The 19,829-nt window shown below is 41.4% G+C and overlaps 1 protein-coding gene across 3 annotated transcripts; it reads left to right on the forward strand.

The window, feature by feature from the left end:
* Positions 1–736: 736 nt before the first annotated feature.
* LOC113038127 (protein sprouty homolog 2-like) lies at positions 737–7,721 on the forward strand. Of its 3 annotated transcripts, none has more exons than XM_026195324.1 (2): positions 737–1,316; positions 5,696–7,721. In XM_026195324.1, exon 2 carries the CDS (start codon positions 5,764–5,766, stop codon positions 6,607–6,609), a length of 846 nt encoding a protein of 281 aa, XP_026051109.1. In that variant the 5' UTR covers positions 737–1,316; positions 5,696–5,763; the 3' UTR covers positions 6,610–7,721. The 3 variants fall into 3 exon arrangements, with proteins under 3 accessions (XP_026051109.1, XP_026051110.1, XP_026051111.1); XM_026195325.1 differs by lacking the exon at positions 737–1,316 and adding an exon at positions 1,400–1,721; XM_026195326.1 differs by lacking the exon at positions 737–1,316 and adding an exon at positions 1,400–1,703.
* The last annotated feature ends 12,108 nt before the right edge of the window (positions 7,722–19,829 follow it).

The raw sequence follows: 19,829 nt of genomic DNA on the forward strand, positions 1-19,829 counted from the left end.
TCAGTTGGTGTCAAAGTGGTTTTTAGTGAATCTATGAAATCAGTTCACACAGGTGTCATAGACATTGCATTATTATATTACATGCTTCATTCTGAATAGGGTGCATATTCATTTACAATGTGATATGTTGCTTCTAATGGACAGAATACATACTTTTAATTGTAGCATAAGTGTCCATATACTTGGTGCAACTACTGTATGCCAGGGTAAGATCAGCAAGAACGGAGTTGTTTAGATGTTTTCAGAATGCTACCTTTTTTACGGTTCCAAGAACCGATGTATGTTTATCCGTGAAGTTCTTGTCAGTTATTGTGTTTCTCATCTTTCTCCCTCATTGTTTTCATCACCTATCATATTGTTGACTCATATCTTCCTGCTTTTTGTCCATCTCTCAGTCTTCATCTCTCTCTCTCTCTCTCTCTCTCTCTTTATCTCCTGTTCTCTTCCTCCCTTCTGTCCATCTTGTTAGGCTTAGCTCAGGGAATCATATAGAACAGTTCCTGAGGGGGAGAAAATGAGAGATTGGGTTTCAGCACGATGATGCCACTTAGCCATTAACTATCTCCAGCAAAACCATGTACCCCCCACCCCAACCCCCTCAGCCGGCCTCCTTACTTCTACCATTCATATCCAACCACCCCTCCTCCTTCTACCCGTCCCATCTCCCTCCCTCTCTCCCTCACTGTTTCCCACCCTCCATCTCTATCTCGCTCTCTCTCTCTCACACATACGCACACACACACACACACATATACACACACGCTCTGGGAGTGAGTGGATGATCGCACGAGCAGGAAGCGCTGACCGTACACAGATAGAGAGAGAGAAAAAGAGAGACAGAGAGTCCGAGAGTGACAATCCAGCATTCACATTTTCGGCTCATTCTGAAAGAAGACAAACTACATAGCCACTGCTGAGCTCTTTCCACACTGTTATGTGGGAGTTCTTCTGAAAAGCAAAGCTCCTTTTCGTTACTTTGCCCTGGGGACATTTTTGTTTTCTTATTCAAATTAATTGGGATATTCCATGTGACACGTTGCCCTCTTTTCCACAAGAATCGTGTTTTTTTTTCTGAGTGCTCTTTGAACGTGCAGTGCTCTAGCTGTTCCCTGATAAAGGCTGTTGCTGTTCTTCAGAGGGAATGACTGAGCGCTGAGGAACCAGGATTGCTTGCACGTGTGGGACAGTTGTGAAGAAGCATTGGGAGGCAGAAGAGAGAGAACTGCTCAAGAAAACATAAAGGAAAGGAAGAAAACAAGAAACAAACAAACATAAAATACTGTTTTGCAGCAAAATGGATCCCCCTCCTTTTAGGGGTAAGCACTTGTTTATTTAAATCTCTTTTAGTCTTAGTCTTAATAGGTTTTAGTTTATTTTTTTTACTTTTTTTATAGCTCAAATGGTTTTCTCTTGAGATTCTCTAGATCTAGTTCTAGATGTTCTCTGAATGAAATATTATCTAGTTGACATATAATGGGAGTAGAATATCATCCAAGTGAGAGATGATCTCTCTGTGTCGCATAGTGCCCTAAACACCAGTCCTATTCTGACCCAGCCAATGCACAGGGCTTCAGGCATAAAGACATGGAATTGATTGTCCTCAAGGTCGGAGATGTCAATACTACCCAGTTTGTGCTGGCAGAGGCTGATGAAGAGGTTGGAAGTTGAGTGGGAAAGGACATGGGACAGCACTGCACACAGAGGTCTACTGCGAAGTTTCTGTGCGTTTGGAACTGGTTTTGTGATAAAGTTGTCAAAGTAGAAGAAGTGGTAGGCTGGCAAAAAGAATGTGAATTTTGTGAATGGCATAGGTTTACAACAACAGTGGTCCTAATGTATTAAAATGTCTCAAATCTCCTCAATTTGTCAGTTAATTTAGTTTAAATTGTTATAATAGTTTAATTGATTATTATTCATCTGTAACGCGTTTTACATTTACACCACAGTTTGTTGGTCGTTTTCGTGTTTCTCTCACTGAGTCTATCTTTATGTTATATATTCCTACTTTCTCTAAGTGACCCTCCCCCCTTCCTCTTTTCAGTCTCTCTGTTTCTCTCTCACCCAAACTTGCTGGTCTGCAGTGTCTATTTCAGTCCTTCCTGGGGGTCGGATTCGGCACATCCGGAATCTCATACAGTTTATTGTCATTCAATCCTACTGTGTTCCCAGAGGGGCCAGTGGGGCAGATCCCAGGGTCCTGCTGCCTGACAACTCAAGTCCAGCTGCAGTTAAGCCTGGCCTGTAGGAGCGTATATATGCCCTCTGAGAAGCCCTCGGCCCTTACCCCCTGCGACTACCAGCTAATCAACCCTCAGTCAGCAATGGCCAATGCACCACTCTATTTGAGTCAGAGAGAGAGCAGAAATGGAAAATGGATATCTCTAATGACAGTTAGCCTGCAGGAAGTCAGACTGTCCTGATGGCTGGCTGCAGAACTGCTGGATGCTTATCAGCAGCAGCAGGGGTCAATGAAAGGAGACTGGAGGCTTTAAAATAGCACCACAGCATGATGTCATTGGCCAACATCCCATCAGCCCCCAAACAAATGGATGGCATCAGCACCTCATTCACCTGATGGCCACACCCACCGATAGATAAACGGGTTGAAACATTTTCAATCGCATCCAGTGTTGTCCAACGACCCTTTATGGGATAAATGTTTTGCCTTTTCTCATTTCCCTGTTCTCTCCTCCCTGTTTAGAGGTTTAAAGTTTCTCCCAGTCAGTGGTGTGAGGTGACTGTTATGAATAATATGCTCTTCTCATCCTCTTCCTGCCCTGGATTGGATTACCCTGGCCAAGGATGTGAGCAAGGTAACGGGCGCAAGGAGCCCCAGGGCAGAGCCGCGAGGTACAGCTCACTCAGCACTGATACTCCCAAAGCGCAGGGGCCTGTCTTCAGGTTACCCCTCATGGCAGGCAGGACTGAGTAAACACGGCCCTCTCTCCCCTCTTTTTCTCTCTCTGGCACTCCAGATGCAGCTGTCTCTCGCTTGCTGTGAGTTGTATGCATGGTTCTGGGACTTAAAGTGTCTTAACCTGGGACAGGTGTTGTCTTGAAATATGTTGTCTTCTTGTGCACTCAAAGTCTCCCTTTTACTTTTTGATTCATTTGTATTTATTTATTTTAGATCAGATGTCTCTTGCATGTCTATTCTCTCTACTATAGTGGTTTAAATGCGATATAAAGTTGGATCAGGGCTCTTGTGACCCGAAAGCAAAAACAGAAATACAGACGGCCATTAGTGGTGAATGGTTATTGGATTTGCTTTACTTCATCCAATGTAGGATACAGTATGCTATCAAGTTTGGAGAGTCAGATACAGCATATCCTTTTAAATGATAAAACCATCCAGCGAAAAATAGAGGATGGAGTCTTCAGATGTGGGACCGGAAAAAAACTATGCTTTGGATGAATGCAGGATTGCAGAAACAGATCCCGGACTCTGCCTTCAGGATAGCTGTTCTAAATGGATCCATTTCATAGTGAATACTGAAGTAATGTAGTTTAACCTTCCTCTTTCCTTCAATCCCTATCATCACCCCATTAAAATAAATTGTACTCTAAATCAGGTTCAGCTAGGTGCTTGCTCATTTAATGCATTTAAGAGGTGATGGTAAGAGCTTACGAATGAGAAGACTACATCTGAACAACACAATCAATATCCTAGTGGACACTGTCACAATGCAAGCAGATTTGAATCAACATGTCCAAAGTCTGAATTTTCCCTAAACAACAGCCAGTAGCACTTTGGAAGTCACTTAAGTAGCAGTTATTTGTTTAAGAGAAAAGAATTGTGCAAGCTCCACTGTAGAGACATGATAGACCAGTCCGCATCTCCAGTACTGCCTCGCCCTGGTGTGCGGTCTGGGGCACGTGGAGCTAAAGAGTGCTCTGGGACTCGATAGGGAGTGGTAGAGTGCTCTTTGTTGGGGGGTTTGAGTGGCAGGGTGATCTGCTGGGCTTCCTGATGTCAGCACCTTGCCTGCTATGCAGCTGGAGTGTGACTTATCGATCCTCTGGCACCCTTGCTGCTGCTTTTGGGTTGGGTGGAAGATTATGTTGGGGGCTGTTGTATTGCAGCTTCTGCTCTGGTCTTCTTCTTCGCAGCTTATTTACAAATGTGCCATGTTCATTAAGAAAGTGAGCATGGAGGTAGTATGGGAATGCTAGTGGGAGGCAGTTTTTGGTTAATGCATGGTGGATTTCCAAATGGTCTGGCTCAGGGGAAGCAACTTGCATAATAAAAGGTATTTTATTAATGATAACTTGGGAGGAACTTTTGTGGAAGGAGCAGGCAGTTCACAAGAAAGTGGCAGTTTAGAAATTTCTTTGTACTGTTTCTCAGAGCCCAGGAAATGCAGTATTTTGAGGTGTAATTTGGGTCTGTTTTTGCACAAGAGCACTGCAAGTCAGTGGAAAGTTCCAAATAAACTCCAGTGTAGCCGCGAGTGATAAATGCTCCCAAGTGCTGACACACTTGAGGAAAACCACATGGAGAGGACATGTGCAAATGCTCAAACAAATATGCAACCAAAAGTGCCTGACATGACACAGATGAGCTAACCCAAAACTTCCTCTCTGGCTTGCCTGCAGATGCGAGACTAAAAATCCAATGTTGTTTTCGAAGTCAGGCCCCAAATAATGAGCTCATGGAAATGAACAGCAGACCCCTTTCAACAATTAGATGGACTGATAGGACCTGACTACAGCTCTCTGCTGGGTTTGATGTAATTATTCTCCAGGACTTCTCTTTCCTCCTCTGTGTAATTTGCAAATGCATTTTGTGCTTCCGACCTGGGCCTCCTTATCTTGAGTTTCTGGCTGGGCACAGGGGGTGGGGGAGGATGCTATCTTACCTTTTTTTTTTTTTTTTTTTTTTTTTTTTTGCGAGAGCATTCAGGCTCTTGCCAGGAATTCAGCTGACTGTGCCCCGGATGCTTGGGGGACTGGGAGCAGACACTGCTTCTTCTAATCACTGCTGTTGTTTATGGATTTCCGTTGCTTGTTATGTCAGAGGCAGCTCTCTTTTCTTGTCCAATCTCTTCATAGGTTTTTTATCACACATTGACTTTTGAAATTGTCTGAGAGTCTGACAAACATCAAAAAGTGGTCTTCTCCACATCTCGATGGAAGAAAGCAAAACCCGCCATTATCTAATCCAGTGCAATCCAAGGTCTTGTTCGGCTAAGACATCCAATAATGCAAGCAGCATGTTTCTCAATTCCAGGATGTTGTTTTTTTTATGCACATTCCAATAGCCATGTTGTTCCTGTTTATGGAGGATAAGGCTTAACAAAAGAAGGGCTGCAGGGAGGGGCTACAGCAAATTCCTCCAAGCTGCTGAGGAAGAGATACCTCAGGACACTGACACTAAGTCTTTTGGGTTCCCCAGTTTCTCACAATTCATTGCCGTCAAATTCTTTTCTCTGGTTCCGTTCCCTTGTGTCAACAGCTGTGTTCTCCAGATGCTAAATTACAGTGTCATGTCAATGGCATTATCTCTCCATCCTCTGTGTCTAATAATAACCATAGCTTTAGCCATGGACCATCTGAAAGGAGTAAAAGGAGGACTCATATTAACATTTGCTTTGTTTTGCAGCTACACATTATGCAGGCTGAATTTAAACTTAAACCGTTCCATTTGATTCTGAATCTAACAATGATGCCTTTTTTTATTCTTTTCCCACTACAGGTTTATCCGATGTACCGTGATATCGGTCAGCCTTGCAGCTCAGCCCCTACCCTGGTGGCCCTAAAAGAATGGATCCAGTACCACCTTTTCGGATGGACCCTGAAAGCCTGGATCTTCAGCAGGTCCCTGTATTGTCCATTGACCAGATCCGTGCTTTAAGGGCTAATAATGACTATGTGGAACGCCCTGTGGCGCTGGAGCCTGCTTCTCAGGTTGCCTTCTATCCAAATGATGAACGGCATCCTCAGATGTCTCGCAGCCAAAGTCAGCATCAACATTCCCACTTGGCCCACTTAAGTCGCTCCAGTACTGTGAGCTCCATGTCCCGGGGCAGTGCTGCTTCAGACCAGAGACTTCTTGCAGGATTAACGTCCTCCCATTCTGGTCTAGCTGTGGTGAGGTCCCAGCCCAAAGGTGACTTGAAACCCGACTCACTCGGCAAAGGACTGACTGAAGATGAGGACTTGGGCCTGCATCTCTTCATCTGTGAACGCTGTGGCCACTGCAAGTGCCAGGAGTGCTGTGCCCCTCGTAGCTTGCCCTCCTGCTGGACCTGTGGCCAGCGCTGCTTGTGTTCTGCGGAAAACGTCTTGGAGTATGGCACCTGCCTCTGCTGTGTGAAGGGTCTGTTCTACCACTGCTCGGCAGATAAGGAGGACAACTGTGCCGACCGACCATGCTCCTGCGCCCCAGCTCATGCCTGCTCCCGCTGGAGTGCTATGGCCTTCCTGGCACTCTGCCTGCCGTGCCTGTGCTGCTACCCTCCTGCCAAGCTGTGCCTCACTCTGTGCCAGCGTGGCTATGATCGCGCCACCCGTCCCGGCTGCCGATGCAGCAACACCAACGCTGTGTGCCGTAAGATCTCTGCCACCAACCCTGTGCCCTTTCGTAAAACCTTGGAAAAGCCTGTATGACAGCATGAATGAGCCTCTTGCAATCCTCCCTTGAGGAGACAGCTCTGATGCTGAAGCAGCCGGGGAATTCTGCTAAATTAACTGACCTACTCTAAACCAATCAGGCCTCCCTGCATCATGTCCATCATCATGTATCCTACTTCCCTCTTTTTTTTAGTAAATCAGTGTCTATTTATTTATTTATTAGACTTCCAGGATAGAGTTGGGTAATATGAACCATATGTAACACACAGGGAGTATGCTATCAGAATTAATGCAGAAGCTATACTGGGTATAAGGAGTACCTAGACATGGGAAGCTGCCATAGAAAGTCATCGTTGAGTCTGTCCTCTTCGGCCTTACTGAATGAAAAAAACTGTAAGCAAGCTGGCTTACTCTAGACTCTACATGGATACAGGGCACTGGTTAGGGGGAAGAGCCCAACCAAAAAGGAAAACAGATCAGACTAGACAATTCTGTTTGACACCAAAAATGGGACCATACAAAAATCAGAATATTAAGCTCACCTAAGAGGGATGTGTTTCAAGAGAGGCGGTAAAGAGAGACATTGTGCACATGAGTGTGGTATGGAAGAAGAAGGAAAAATGTGTGTGTATGTGCATGTGTGTATGTGTGTGCAGTCTCAGGCCGGCATCTGCTGTCAGCAGAAGTCTCTCTTTTTATTTTTAGAGGAGCTACTCTGAAAGATAAAGTGTCTGGTCAGGTTTCCACCCCAGGGCAGCCTGACGCCAACCTCTCCCAAGCACTCTTATATCCTCAACTCTCTTTTCCACTGCTGCCCATAGTGCTTTCCAACTGCTTGATAACAGCGATAGGATCCTTCACTGTTTCTACATCAAACCATGTCGTGGGACCAAACATCAAAATGGAATGTCTGTCCAACATTGACAGTGCTCTGAGGATGAGATACAAGCCATTACTTTGAGAGCTCTTGGACAAATTGACCAGACAACCTCTGTAGGACCATGCTTTAGGCTAACATTAGATCCGAGCAGTATCAGCAAAATGAAGCCATTGTGGTTCCCCAGTTATACCATACATGGGACATTAGCATCTCTGAGTCCTTTCCTGAGGTTCTCTGGTTGGCCCTGAATGATTCACAGGAAATGAGGTTAATGGACACTATTGTGTCATCAGACAGGAAGACGAGATTGTATTGAGACAAGGGCTTAGTCACCTGGCCAGAACGAGGTAGAATACAACACTTGGGAACAAGGTGAAACAGATGCACTGACATCCAAAACTGGGAAGCAAGTTGAATGAAATCTGTTTCAAGTGTGTGTGTTCTTCCCCAATAATATGCACATCTTTGTGAGTTCCTTTGCTATATTTTTGTATGTACATAGAATTCTTATTGTATTTGTATTTTTATTCTATTTGTTTTAATCTGGTTATTAATACCATGTTTTCTATTACTGTTGGACATTAACCTTGTCAGATACCTGGCTAATTCTTAAGACTAACCATAAGACTGGCTTTGTATTGTGGAGGAGAGGGCCCTTGTGCATGGCACAGTGTTCCACTGTACTGTAAATTGCCCTGCAAAATCTTAATAACTGGGCTCTTTTTGGGTGCATGTAACTATTATCATAAATTGCTACAGAAATAATTAGCTCAAAACTGATTTAAATGTGGTGTTCAGACAAGACCTAAACAGCCTGAAATATACTTTTCAACAATTACATAATGGATAAAATGTCTGACATTAACAGCTTATGCTATTACTGGTTTAGGTATCACACAAGCTTGAACATTTTTTTCTACAAATACAATATTTATTGGCATGAGAGCATAAAACATGCAGTACTATCGGAAGCAAGCTTTCACGGGGTGAAATAGTCAGAAGATACCTCTCCTCCACAGTGACATCCCAAAAGAATGGCTTCTCTAAGAAGGGTCCATGATGTGGGGTTTCAGTGTGTAGGTACATACAATTTACAAGAATGCCTAACTGGTGCTGTCCACAGTCTCTGAGTTAACCACTAAAAGTTCACCATGTTGTATTAGTAAGTATTGCTTTGGTACAATTGGCATCTTGTAAAAGAATTAAAGAAGAATATATAAACATATATAAATCTACACAAATGAATATATTATATATTGAATATTATATATATATATATATATATATATATATATATATATATATATATATATATATATATATATATATATATATATATATATATATATATATAAACATTTTACACTTTTTTTGTTGCTGATATTATCATAAAGCCACAGATATTTATTTAAATAGTTGCAAGGAAAGCTATGTATTTATTTTGGGTGAATGATGAAAAGAAATTAAATGAAAAGACCCATGTGATGATTTCAGTTTTTTCAGAGTGGACTGGTGGGTGTGGCCATAAGGCCATGGATAATAAATAAAACATTTTGAAATATTCTGTGGACAAGACTTGTTTTTACATCTCTATAAATGGTTTGACAATGTGTCAATTGAAATTTCAAGATTTTTAGGGTAGGTAAATTCCATCTTTAGCTTTACTGAACTATGCAGGACTTTTAAAGTGCCCATAATACCCACAGCTGCATTGCTGAGTCTAGTTGCATCTGTAGTTTTGTGGTATTTCACCCTAGTGCAAACACACTGCTGTTCTGCAGATGCCTGAAGGAGTTATTAAGTCCATAAGTGATCTGTTTAGAAAAAAATAAAAAGTGCTGTGAAGTAGCAAATATATGTGTATGTGGACACTTTTGAATGTTAGTCTCAGTGCCAAGGGGTTCCGGTCTCTTTACTCCACTCTCCACACTTCTGCCTGTTTGCCTCATAAATAACTAATCAAGGCCATCTCGAACTAATGGCCTTGGAAAAGAGGGACCAGAGATGTGTGTGTGTGTGTGTGTGTGTGTGTGTGTGTGCGTGTGTGTATGACTGAGTCTATGAGATAGAGCATGAGTTGCTTCAGAAGTGTGAGAGTGTGTGAGGTGTGTGTACGCACCACCATTTGTTTGTCACACTATCATGCCTCATTTTCCCAGAGCTTTAGAAGCACTGAGTCTATACCCCAACATCTCAATATCCCACCCTCTCTTTAGGCTTTGTCTATATAAAAAGATGCTGCATATATAATAAAGATCCAGTATTCCCTTTACGTGTATGTACATTAAGACGTACAGTAGAGTACATCAGTTTGTTAGACACAACGTTTTTTTAATAGTGAAGCATTCATTTAACTTACTCAAAGGGATAGTTCATCAAGAAACTGAAAATTCTGTCAACATATACTTACCATTATTTCATTCTTAACCTGCATGACTTGCAGAAATATAGAAAAATATCATAAATTAATTTTAAAGGACTTGCAAACAGCATTCTAAGTATTCCAAAGCTAAATAATAGCTTTGTGCGAGGAACAGACTGAAATGTATGCGCATATTCAAATTTGGCTCATAAAAACATGAAAGAGTAAACTCTGGAGTTACGGCAAAGTTTTTATTTAATTTTTTGCTTAATGGTTTTTAATTACTGTATGTAATTTAGTTTGGGTTGTTCCATTAAAATTTATGCTCAAACAAATGGTTATGTGCAATGTAACAGGGTTCATCAAGATGCGTCATGGGATACTATGCACCAGTACTGTTAAAAGTCAGAAAAGATTTCTTGAATCAAGAAGAATCTGACTCTGGAGGGATGCTTTTTGCTTTCTTAACCTTTAACCCAGCTAATAAAGAGCAAGAAGGGATGGGGTTGGTTGATCTTTTACCATTCTGACCTCATGGCCTCTGTAACCAGTGAGTCCCCCATGTAGCCCTTGTCCAGTGGGGACAGGCACTGTTAAGGACACTCCAGGGGTCAGGGATGGCGCTATAGAAGCTGTCAGTCAGAGCTCCATGCATATGTCAATCACAGTGCAGTGGTGTGTGAAAACGGACCTTTTCTAAACCACCCTAATCCAAATGTAAAAACACTCCACTTAAAAGCAGCATTAGGGCTTACAAATCACTTACATAATTGAGCAATATCAAAGCGGCCTTATTCTAAAATGAGATGAGAAATTTGTATTTGTAATAGATCAAAAATGATATTGGCATGTAAACTTATCTTTTGCCTTGTCATATAAAGCGCAAACACAAAATATTAGATCAACTCGACTACTTGTCTGCACATTCATCAGACTGAAAAAATTTACAGAAGCCGTTTCTGATAACATGGTTAATTACAGCACGTTGGCTCTCAAAAGGTGACACCAGTGGCAGTGCGGCCCTGAGCCACCCTGGGGGATGCTGGAGCCTCAGAGGCTGGGGGAGGACTGCAGCCGTTGACAGGTGGAGGTGTGATGGAGAAGCAGGCGCCAGAGAAAGCTGAAAGGGGCTGAAGAGGGCCACACTGCCGGGGCAGAGCGGAGCCAGCCTACAAAGCCTAATAACATGGATTTTAGGTATTGGTGCTCACACACACACACACACACACACACACATATATATTTATACAGTACAGACCAAAAGTTTGGACACACCTTCTCACACATGTGGAATTATATATGGAATTATATACATAACAAAAAAGTGTGAAACAACTGAAAATGTCATATTCTAGGTTCTCAAAGAAAATCTTTGAATGAGATGGTGTTTTAGTTTTTTTTTTCCAACTGCTTATACAAACAAAACTTAACTTGTCACACAATTTCTGAAACCTAAAACTCAAACTTCAGAACCACACACCAAATATGCGCAACCATACACTATTTCTCGGCCTTTGACTCAGTTTTCAATTTCATAAGACACTTTTTCCAAAACACAACACACAATTCTCTATGTAACACAAAAAATCCAACAGGAATTCATATTATGGCAAATATGTTTGCAAATGTTTGATTTTGAGATGTGTTTGTGATATTTTGAATGCAGATGTGAGCCATTTAGATTTTTTTTTTGTGTGCAATTCTTGAATTAATGTGTAAATTTTTGAAAAATAAATAAAACCAGAAAAGTTTTGAAAATGTGTGTAAGCAGTTAAAAAAAAAAAAAAAAAACCCAGCAACACCTAAACTCTGAAAATTATATTGAAAATGTTATCTTATTTTCAGTTTGTTAATGTATAGGTGTGTTCCAAGTAAATTGATCCCAATTCTAGTCTGTCTAGACATGACTATATCACACCATGGCTGCGACAGAGTTTTCTGGTGGCTTGCCGAGGGCCCATCTGTTTTGTGGCGATCGGTTAGAGGTTGGCGGTGCTTGTCTTAAACTATGTGAAGTGTGTTTTAATGTTGGGTTGGCTGAGATCTATGTATCTTGTTGCTCTTATGTGGGCAATGAGATGGTGGGAAAGAGGAAATTTGGGAGAAATGGGAGATTTCCTCCCTGTTAACAAGTTCCCACCAAACCATTTTCAACCCTGTGGGATTGACATTCAGGGCAGTTTGGCAGTTTCTTCCAATTGTCCCTTAGGAGATTTTTTTTTTTTTTTTAATTTCTTAATAAAATAGAGATAGTAATGAAATTAGTATTTTAAAACATATCTATAAAGTATATTTATATTTATATAAATTGTATAAAGTATATATATATGTATATATATATATATATATATATATATATATATATTTGTGTGTGTGTGTGTGTGTGTGTGTAGTCATGCTCTGAGCTGAGTCTGAGGTGGGACTGTACTTGATGAAAGGATGGCGTGGTGGATGAGTGATGTGCGGCGGGGGAGATGGAAGAGCACAAGGGAAGAAAGAGCCAGGGAGTGGGGGGAGGAGAGGGGAGGAGGAGGACTGTTTGCGGGCCTGCTGGGTGGCTGAGTGCAGACAGCTGGAGGAGGAGTTGATGGGAATGGTATCTGCAAGGTCAGGGGTCACTGGAGAGAGCTTTAGCACACTTCCGTTGCCGGCCCCACGGCTCTCTAGTCTCTGGAATTCTGCTCTTCCCGCTCCCACTCAAGCTTGTGTGTGTTTTAAGCCATGTTTCTTTCCTTTTTGCTACTTTTCCACTTGTTTGTTTCTCCCTTATTCTGTTTATTTAACTCCACTTGCAAAAAAGTAGAAAGTAGAATAACCATGTTTTCTTTCATATGGTGTGGTATTATTGTTTGTTCTTGTTTTGTTTTTTTTACTGGGGGGGGGGGGGTGCATTTACTGTATTTAAGAAAAGACCTTTTAGTAATTGGAGGAACACATCACTGTCAGGGTTGGACCTGTTTTGTCATGTGTTTTAGTTCCTGTTTTGCCTCATTTAGTCTGTTTCCTGTCCTTGTTTAGTTGATAATTAGTTGATTTCCTGCCTGCACCTGTCTGTCCCACATTATCCTGTCTTTATAAGCCCCCCAGTATGTTCAGAAGGAGCCCCTTCTCCTCTCTCCTTCATCCCTGATGGTTTGGTGCAGTCCTCTGTTGTCTCCTGTCCCCATGTCCAGTCCAAAGTGGGCTCCCGTTTCCCAGTCCAGCCATGAGAGAGACTCAGTCCCGAAGTCCAGCCAGGAGTGGGCTTTGAGCCTGGAGGGCAGTCCTGAGAGCCCAGAGGCTCATGAATGCTCACCTACCCACACCCGCTCCTGCCTCCTCCACCGCTATTGTCTGGCAGCCCCCTCTGCTCGCCCTCAGCCCACCATCAATACGGTGCAAGCTCCGCAGGTCTGCCGTTCTCCAGCATCGCCATGGCTGAAGAATCCCTCACCACAGCTGTGAATCTCCGGGTCTCCAGATCTCTGCCTCAGTTGCCAGAGCCCTCAGCTCCACCCTGGTCCCCCAGATCCTCACCACCCCCGTGGCTTGTTGGTTCTCCATCTCCAACTCGGACTCCTCCGCCACCTGCTCTGCCACCTGATCCACCGTCGGCTCCACCATGGGTCGTCATCATAGCTGTGGCCTGGGTCCTGCTGTGCTCCTCCTGCTCTGGACCCCTCCCTTGTCTCTGTCTACTGGCCCCCTCCTGGGTGTCCGTCCTCTTCCCAGGCTCTCACCTATGCCTCTAACTGATGTTGTCTACGGTGCGAGGACACACCTTCTGGGAGGGGAAACAAAATTCAGGATTGGACCTGTTTTGTCATGTGTTCCAGTTCCTGTTTTGCCTTATTTGATCTGTTTCCTGTCCTTGTTTAGTTTGATCATTTGTTGGATCCCCACACCTGTCTGTCCCTCGTTATCCTGTCTTTATAAGCCCCACTCTGTTCAGGTTGTGTTTGTAGGGTCTACTTAGGCAGCGGTTCTCAATTCCAGTCCTCGTGACCACCTGCTCTGCACATTTTGTGTGTCTCTCTTTGTTAACACACCTGATTCAGATAATAATCTTGTTAGAAGTGAGCTCCGTGCATTTATGACAGTGTCCATTACTCCCTACTCCCTGAGCAGGGGAAATCTGCTGAAGTTTACCTCACTTCGGAACATTAATTCACAGATTTGCCCTGCGCAACGTCTTCTCACACAGAGAAGATTGACATCATATACCTCTGTAAATAAATACAATTTAAATTCACATTTCGCACACTTCAATGCACTTTGAATGGAACATATTCATTCGCTCCAAACTGGAATCATGGCGGAAGATCCTGTGATGTACACTACACAGGGCACTTATGTTTGAATAGAACAAACGTCTTAAGTGATAAGAGAGACATACAAAATGTCGTGAGGACTGGAATTGAGAACCACTGTACTAGTGTACTACATGTGTTGCTCATGCTCCTGTTGTCATGATTTCCTTTGTTTCTTGATTAAAGACTGCTAAACGTTCTTTCGTGCCTCTCGTGTTGTAACTTTTTTTTTTGTAACCAATTGTAACTTTTTTTTAAATATATATATATATATTTTTCCTCGCCACGCCATGGCCTACATGCATATTCTTGTGTGTGCTTCCCCAGTTAATCAATGGCATTATGGATCTACTGGTGCAGCTGTAATATAGATCTGCCCTTGCTCGATCCATGCAGTCCTGTCATTTTAACAGCGGCAATGCTGAGTTCTTCTCTCTCCTGGTTGTGTGGATATCGAGTGGCTGTGTTTTTCTCAGCGCTCTCTGATGGCCCTTGCTACAGCCGTGCAAAGAGGCCAAACTATGATGAGGATAATATCTGTTATTTGGCCCCAGCCAGAGAACCAGCACACACTGCACTACCATTAAAGGGCATTAGTGTGTGTGTGTGTGTGTTTGTGTGTGTGTGTGTGTTAGAGAGAGAGAGAGAGAGAAAAAGAGAGTTAGCACATATCTGTACAAAGTTTGTGTGGCCTCTGAAGGACAAGATAGCATGTGCTGAATGCGATACATGCATGTTTTTGTAACATGATTCTGTCATCATCTGTGTGTTTCTCACTTAACGGCCCCCTCCTGTCCAACCCCCACACACACATACATACGTGCACATTCAGGGGAATGAGCAGCGCAAAATCTCCCTGCAGATGTTCTCGATTGTGGTGATCCAATATCCTCTTGTGTTCCGCTGTCTAAAAAAAGAGAGCTGTTTTACATTTCCCTTGGGGGCAAGGAGGGAGAGATTCTCACAGCGATAGAGCTGACCCAGGTCCTTCGAGGGCTGCCCCACATTATTTTAGACTGAGTCCGTTTTTATGAATTTGGAGTCATTCACAGTCAGATATGGTGGGGAAGATGGGATAAAATGTATGAGTGTGTATGTATATAAGATATTTAATGATTACAATCCATGTAATCAATTCTTGTAATTTGTAAAAATTCAAAATGAGTGAGACCACACAAAAATAAAAACACAAATTGTTTTTATTCTCAAAACAAAACATAAAAAAAGACCTTAATAATCTCATGATTCTCTTAGGTTTCAGAAAACAAATCTCAGCTTCACAAAACTGTGGTTAGATTTGCAAAGATTTTTATATATGAAATCAATATGTAAAATTGTTAATCAAATTCTTTCAGGGCTAAGCAATCCATTTGTAGCTCTATACTTTTAAGATTTGTCAGTAATTTGTCTCATTTCTAATATTTTATTTATATTATTAACATTCAAGCAATATTCAGAAGAAAGAAAGAAAGAAAGAAAGAAAGAAAGACCCTAAACCTAAGACCACCTAAACCATGAATTATAAAAGAGCAACATCTGAGCCGTTTTACCCCAAAACGTTAAAATATCAATCCCCTTTATACTATATATTTAATAATATGGGTGATGAGGTATATGTGCGTGATTAAGATTACACCCATTGAAAGAGTCTGAACGCGTGATCATGATGTTGATGCATAAGCTGTGCCAGCTGTGTGTATGTGTGCCTAATCCTGGGAGGCTGGATGCTGGAGACAGGAAATGCTGGTGCATTCCTTGCATTTCAAAATGCTGCAAATTGCTGAGCACATCGTTTTGACCGAACATGATCACTGACCTGGGAGGTAAAGCGAGAGAGATTTCAGGAGGAATAGAAACTGATGCACATGTGGGAGCGAGAGCACTAAAACACTATCTCTTCTGTTTCACTCGCATCAGTCTATGCTTTCACATTTGAGGGCCCATTTATAACTTCCTGTTATTTGCAAACGGAAATAGTTATCCATCATCTAACAGATCCATTCGACAGGATCCCAACTTAAAAAGATAAAATGATGCTTTTAACATATGGGCCACTGCGTCTTGTGGAAGGATGTACCAAAGTCCAAAAAGCTTTAGTCACCAGATCCTGGATGATTACTTGGCTTGAACAGTGCCGATAGCCAGAATCTCGGTCTTAACAAGCCTGATGTGTGACTCAGATTGAGGAGAGGAAAGCAAAGAATAGAAACATCCAGTCCTTCCGAAAGGCTAGAGCATAAATAGGTGCCTGGCTCGGGCAGGAAGTCGTGGTCGCTCTGATGGTCCAGCCAGCTTTTGGTGATATTTTCCTTTTCTTTACCCATACAAAGAGGGAGTTTTAGTTTAACAGAAATTCTTGCAAAATGAACGGTGAATTCCGACCATCCACTGACGAGAGCTGCTGGATAAATTATTGAGTGCATTCTATCAAATCTGAGTACTCACTCTTCTGCCTTCCATTGCAGGTTAAGTGTAGATCCATTCAGTCTTTCAAAGAGACTCTGGGACGATGGACGATGAACAGATTTTCTCATTTGTAAATTATGTTATTTTGATAGTAAAGGTTTGGTAGATGGCACATTCCACTTCTGAGTTAAAAGGAAAAACTTAAACCTGATATTCAACTGCTAAGTAATAATAAAGAAAAAAAAGCATTGATCATATGTTGGTACATTATTGAATATATTAAACACATTAGAAGCATCTTAATCAAATAATATATAATATTAAATAGTAAGTAAACACATAAATCTAAAGTACAGTATATAATAAAATATAAATATCATAAATTTTATAATTGTATGATTAATTTTTAGTCTCAAATACTCCAAAACAGATAACAATTTAGCATATAAGTGACAAAAGTTACTTATAAGCTAGTCTTAGACATGTTTTGATGATTGCTATTTTCCTAACTTGCGTGTGATGTTATGAAATACCAATCCCCATGCTGTGAAATCAGATCATTCTTTGCCTGAAAGATGTGAAACTGCTTGAAAAGTAGTCATATGCTTACTGGAAAATGGACATTTGCTCCCGGACCCACAAACCTAAGAGTGACTTGCGACTGACCAAAAAATAAATAAGAATAAAATTACTTTAATATGTGGTTCACTGTCCTGCTTGAAGAAATTGTAATATCAGTTGGTTTGAGGAGATTTAATTTAATGATTTATTATAACAGTGTTAATATTATTACATTTATCATTGGTTTTCCATATCATATGCTACTTGAAAAACATAAATGCACTGTCATTGTCAATGCTACTACGTTTTTTCTCTTCCCATTTCATGACTTCTGAGTAGAACTAATTGTCTCGCTTACATCATTAGAAAACGTGCATTGGACTCATTCTGCACATGTTTCGAAGATAAGAATTCTTCACAATTCATAAGAAGCTGTATGATAGGCATCTTGACTGTGCAGTCACTGTATAATCGACCTGATAATACACTGACTCAAGAGGGCCACATTCATGTAGTTTTCATTTCCTCTTCCCGCTTCTCATCTCCCTTCTTGCTACCTCACACCATTCAGGAAAGTGAAGCCCATTGCCAATCGGGAAGAACGTCAGTGGCCGAAAAAGCCATCGGGAGGAACTTGGAAAGAACATGTTTGATGTCAGCGCCAGTGTATTTTTGTGCCCCGTGCGGAACAAAAGGCCCGGTATATTTAGCGGCGGACAGGAAGCAGGCAGAGAGAAGGGCCGGGGGGTTCAGCAGAGGCCTCGACCACTTTCCCACACTTGCAGACCGGAAACAGGCGATGACAACTACTCCACCAAGAGGCCCCAGGTCGCCTGTTATGGGAGCCATTGAACTCTGAGGAAGGAAGAGGTTATACAGCCCTCCCCCCATCAACATCCCAGCTTTCTAAGAGTGACCTGCTCAAGAGCTTCCCTCATGATGCACAATTTTGTCAACACCAAATTTTTTAGGGAGTATCAAAGGCCTGGCCCAGTTGCATATAGGTACATGTTGATATATGTTTTAGAAAAGGAACATTTTACTTCCAAAAACTTCAAAGTTAAGCTTTTTCGTATGACATCACAAGACTATTAAATTAGTTTACAACAAATTTATTGACTTCCAAACAAAACACACTATCTATTTCTTCACATCGTTCTGGTTACATCTGTGCTTAGCTCCATCTGCACATGGTCTGTGTTGTTTGACCCTGGCGTGTACTCAGGCTTGGCATATTTTAGTGGCACGCTTATCCTAGACACATTTCCTCCTCAGGAAACACAGTATTAGATTGCAGCTTTATTTATTTACTTCGTTCACACAGCTTGATTGCAGCATGCCCAGGGGATGATGAAGTTTGCTAAAGCAGTTCTCTTTTATTCTGTAATTGTTCTTGTTGACTGAACATATCTTTACCTTTTCTATATATTTTTTTTTTTAATTATGTATGGTCCTACAGTTCATTTTACTTGATCTAGTATAAAACTCTTGGTTTAAGTGGGATGACAGCCCATCATTAAGTATCTAGAATAAATATTGGTATAAATTGTTTGTCTTTCCCCTCTTTTCGATGCATCTTCAATTAATGTCACTAATCATTTAAAAATCTTATGTTAATGTTATGTTAAAATGAATGTGTATAATTAATCTTTTACTGTTCTTCTTCATCTACAAACAAACAAATATATATATAAATATATCGAAATATTACTATACGTCTCCTTACAAACTTACAGCGTGTTACTGAAATTTTTGGAGTGATCAAAAATAAGAGGCCCTGGCCAAAGCGTAACCTCAAACGCTGAATTTATCGGGTTTTGTCTCCATCTAGTGGTCGGGGGTGTCTCTACACACAGTACACATTTAGTCATGCATTCTGCCTTTATATTTGAACTGTATGCCCCAGCTGTAATGTTAAATGTAATGTTAAAGGAGAAGACACAGGCACCTCTTCATTTAAGTCAGAAAAATGAAAGCTCAGAATAGCGAGTGCTTGTGCTGAGATCTGTACAACTGTACATATCATAGATATAGAGTATATTACGTCATGTTACCGACAGGAGGCAGTGTTGTCATTTGATAAAATGTGGGGCAACGTGTCTTCGCCGCTCTGGTGGGAAAGGTCCAGATTCAGATGTTTTAATTTAATGTCCAGTCAGCAAAGTTAGTTGCTTTTCTCTCTTTTAGCACTGATTTGCTGTTGAAACAATTTTTTTCAGTTGATAAGGTAATATATTTCAATGACTGTTTGAACTCTAGTTTTGTTTACTTCACCTCAACATTATTAGACAGTTTCCTAATAACATAGGTTCTATGTGTCTGAGAGGGACTTATATGACTGACTGAAGAATGCACTGATGCTTTACCATACCACATTCCATAATTTCCATACTCTAAAATCATGGTTTGCTATTTGTATATAGGTCCCTTTGTACACTTAGGCTATACCTAATTTTATTAGGAGTGCTTTGGGCTTTGGACAAGGAAGTGCTTTATAGTCTGGAGAATGAAAAGGAAAGGTATAGTTCAAGGTGATGTTTGTCAGAGCTAGCTTAAGACTTTTAGAATGTTGAGATTGCTTGGTGGTTTCTGCAGTTTAATTATGTTTGATATAAATAATATATATATATGTCATTGTTGACATTTGGTGTATTTAAGTTGACTGTGGTGCTGCCAGTTGCCTGTATAAGCCTCTTGATTGAAACGATAAATATTTTCTGCCAAAATAATGCTTTATGCCAATTTGAAAATTGCGTTG

This window comes from Carassius auratus, chromosome 21, assembly GCF_003368295.1.
Source record: "Carassius auratus strain Wakin chromosome 21, ASM336829v1, whole genome shotgun sequence".
NCBI classification, from domain to species: Eukaryota; Metazoa; Chordata; class Actinopteri; order Cypriniformes; family Cyprinidae; genus Carassius; species Carassius auratus.

What these genes read in the sequence shown, in the direction of transcription:
- LOC113038127 (XM_026195324.1), top strand. Translation starts at nt 5,764, where the DNA reads ATGGATCCAGTACCACCTTTTCGGATGGACCCTGAAAGCCTGGATCTT.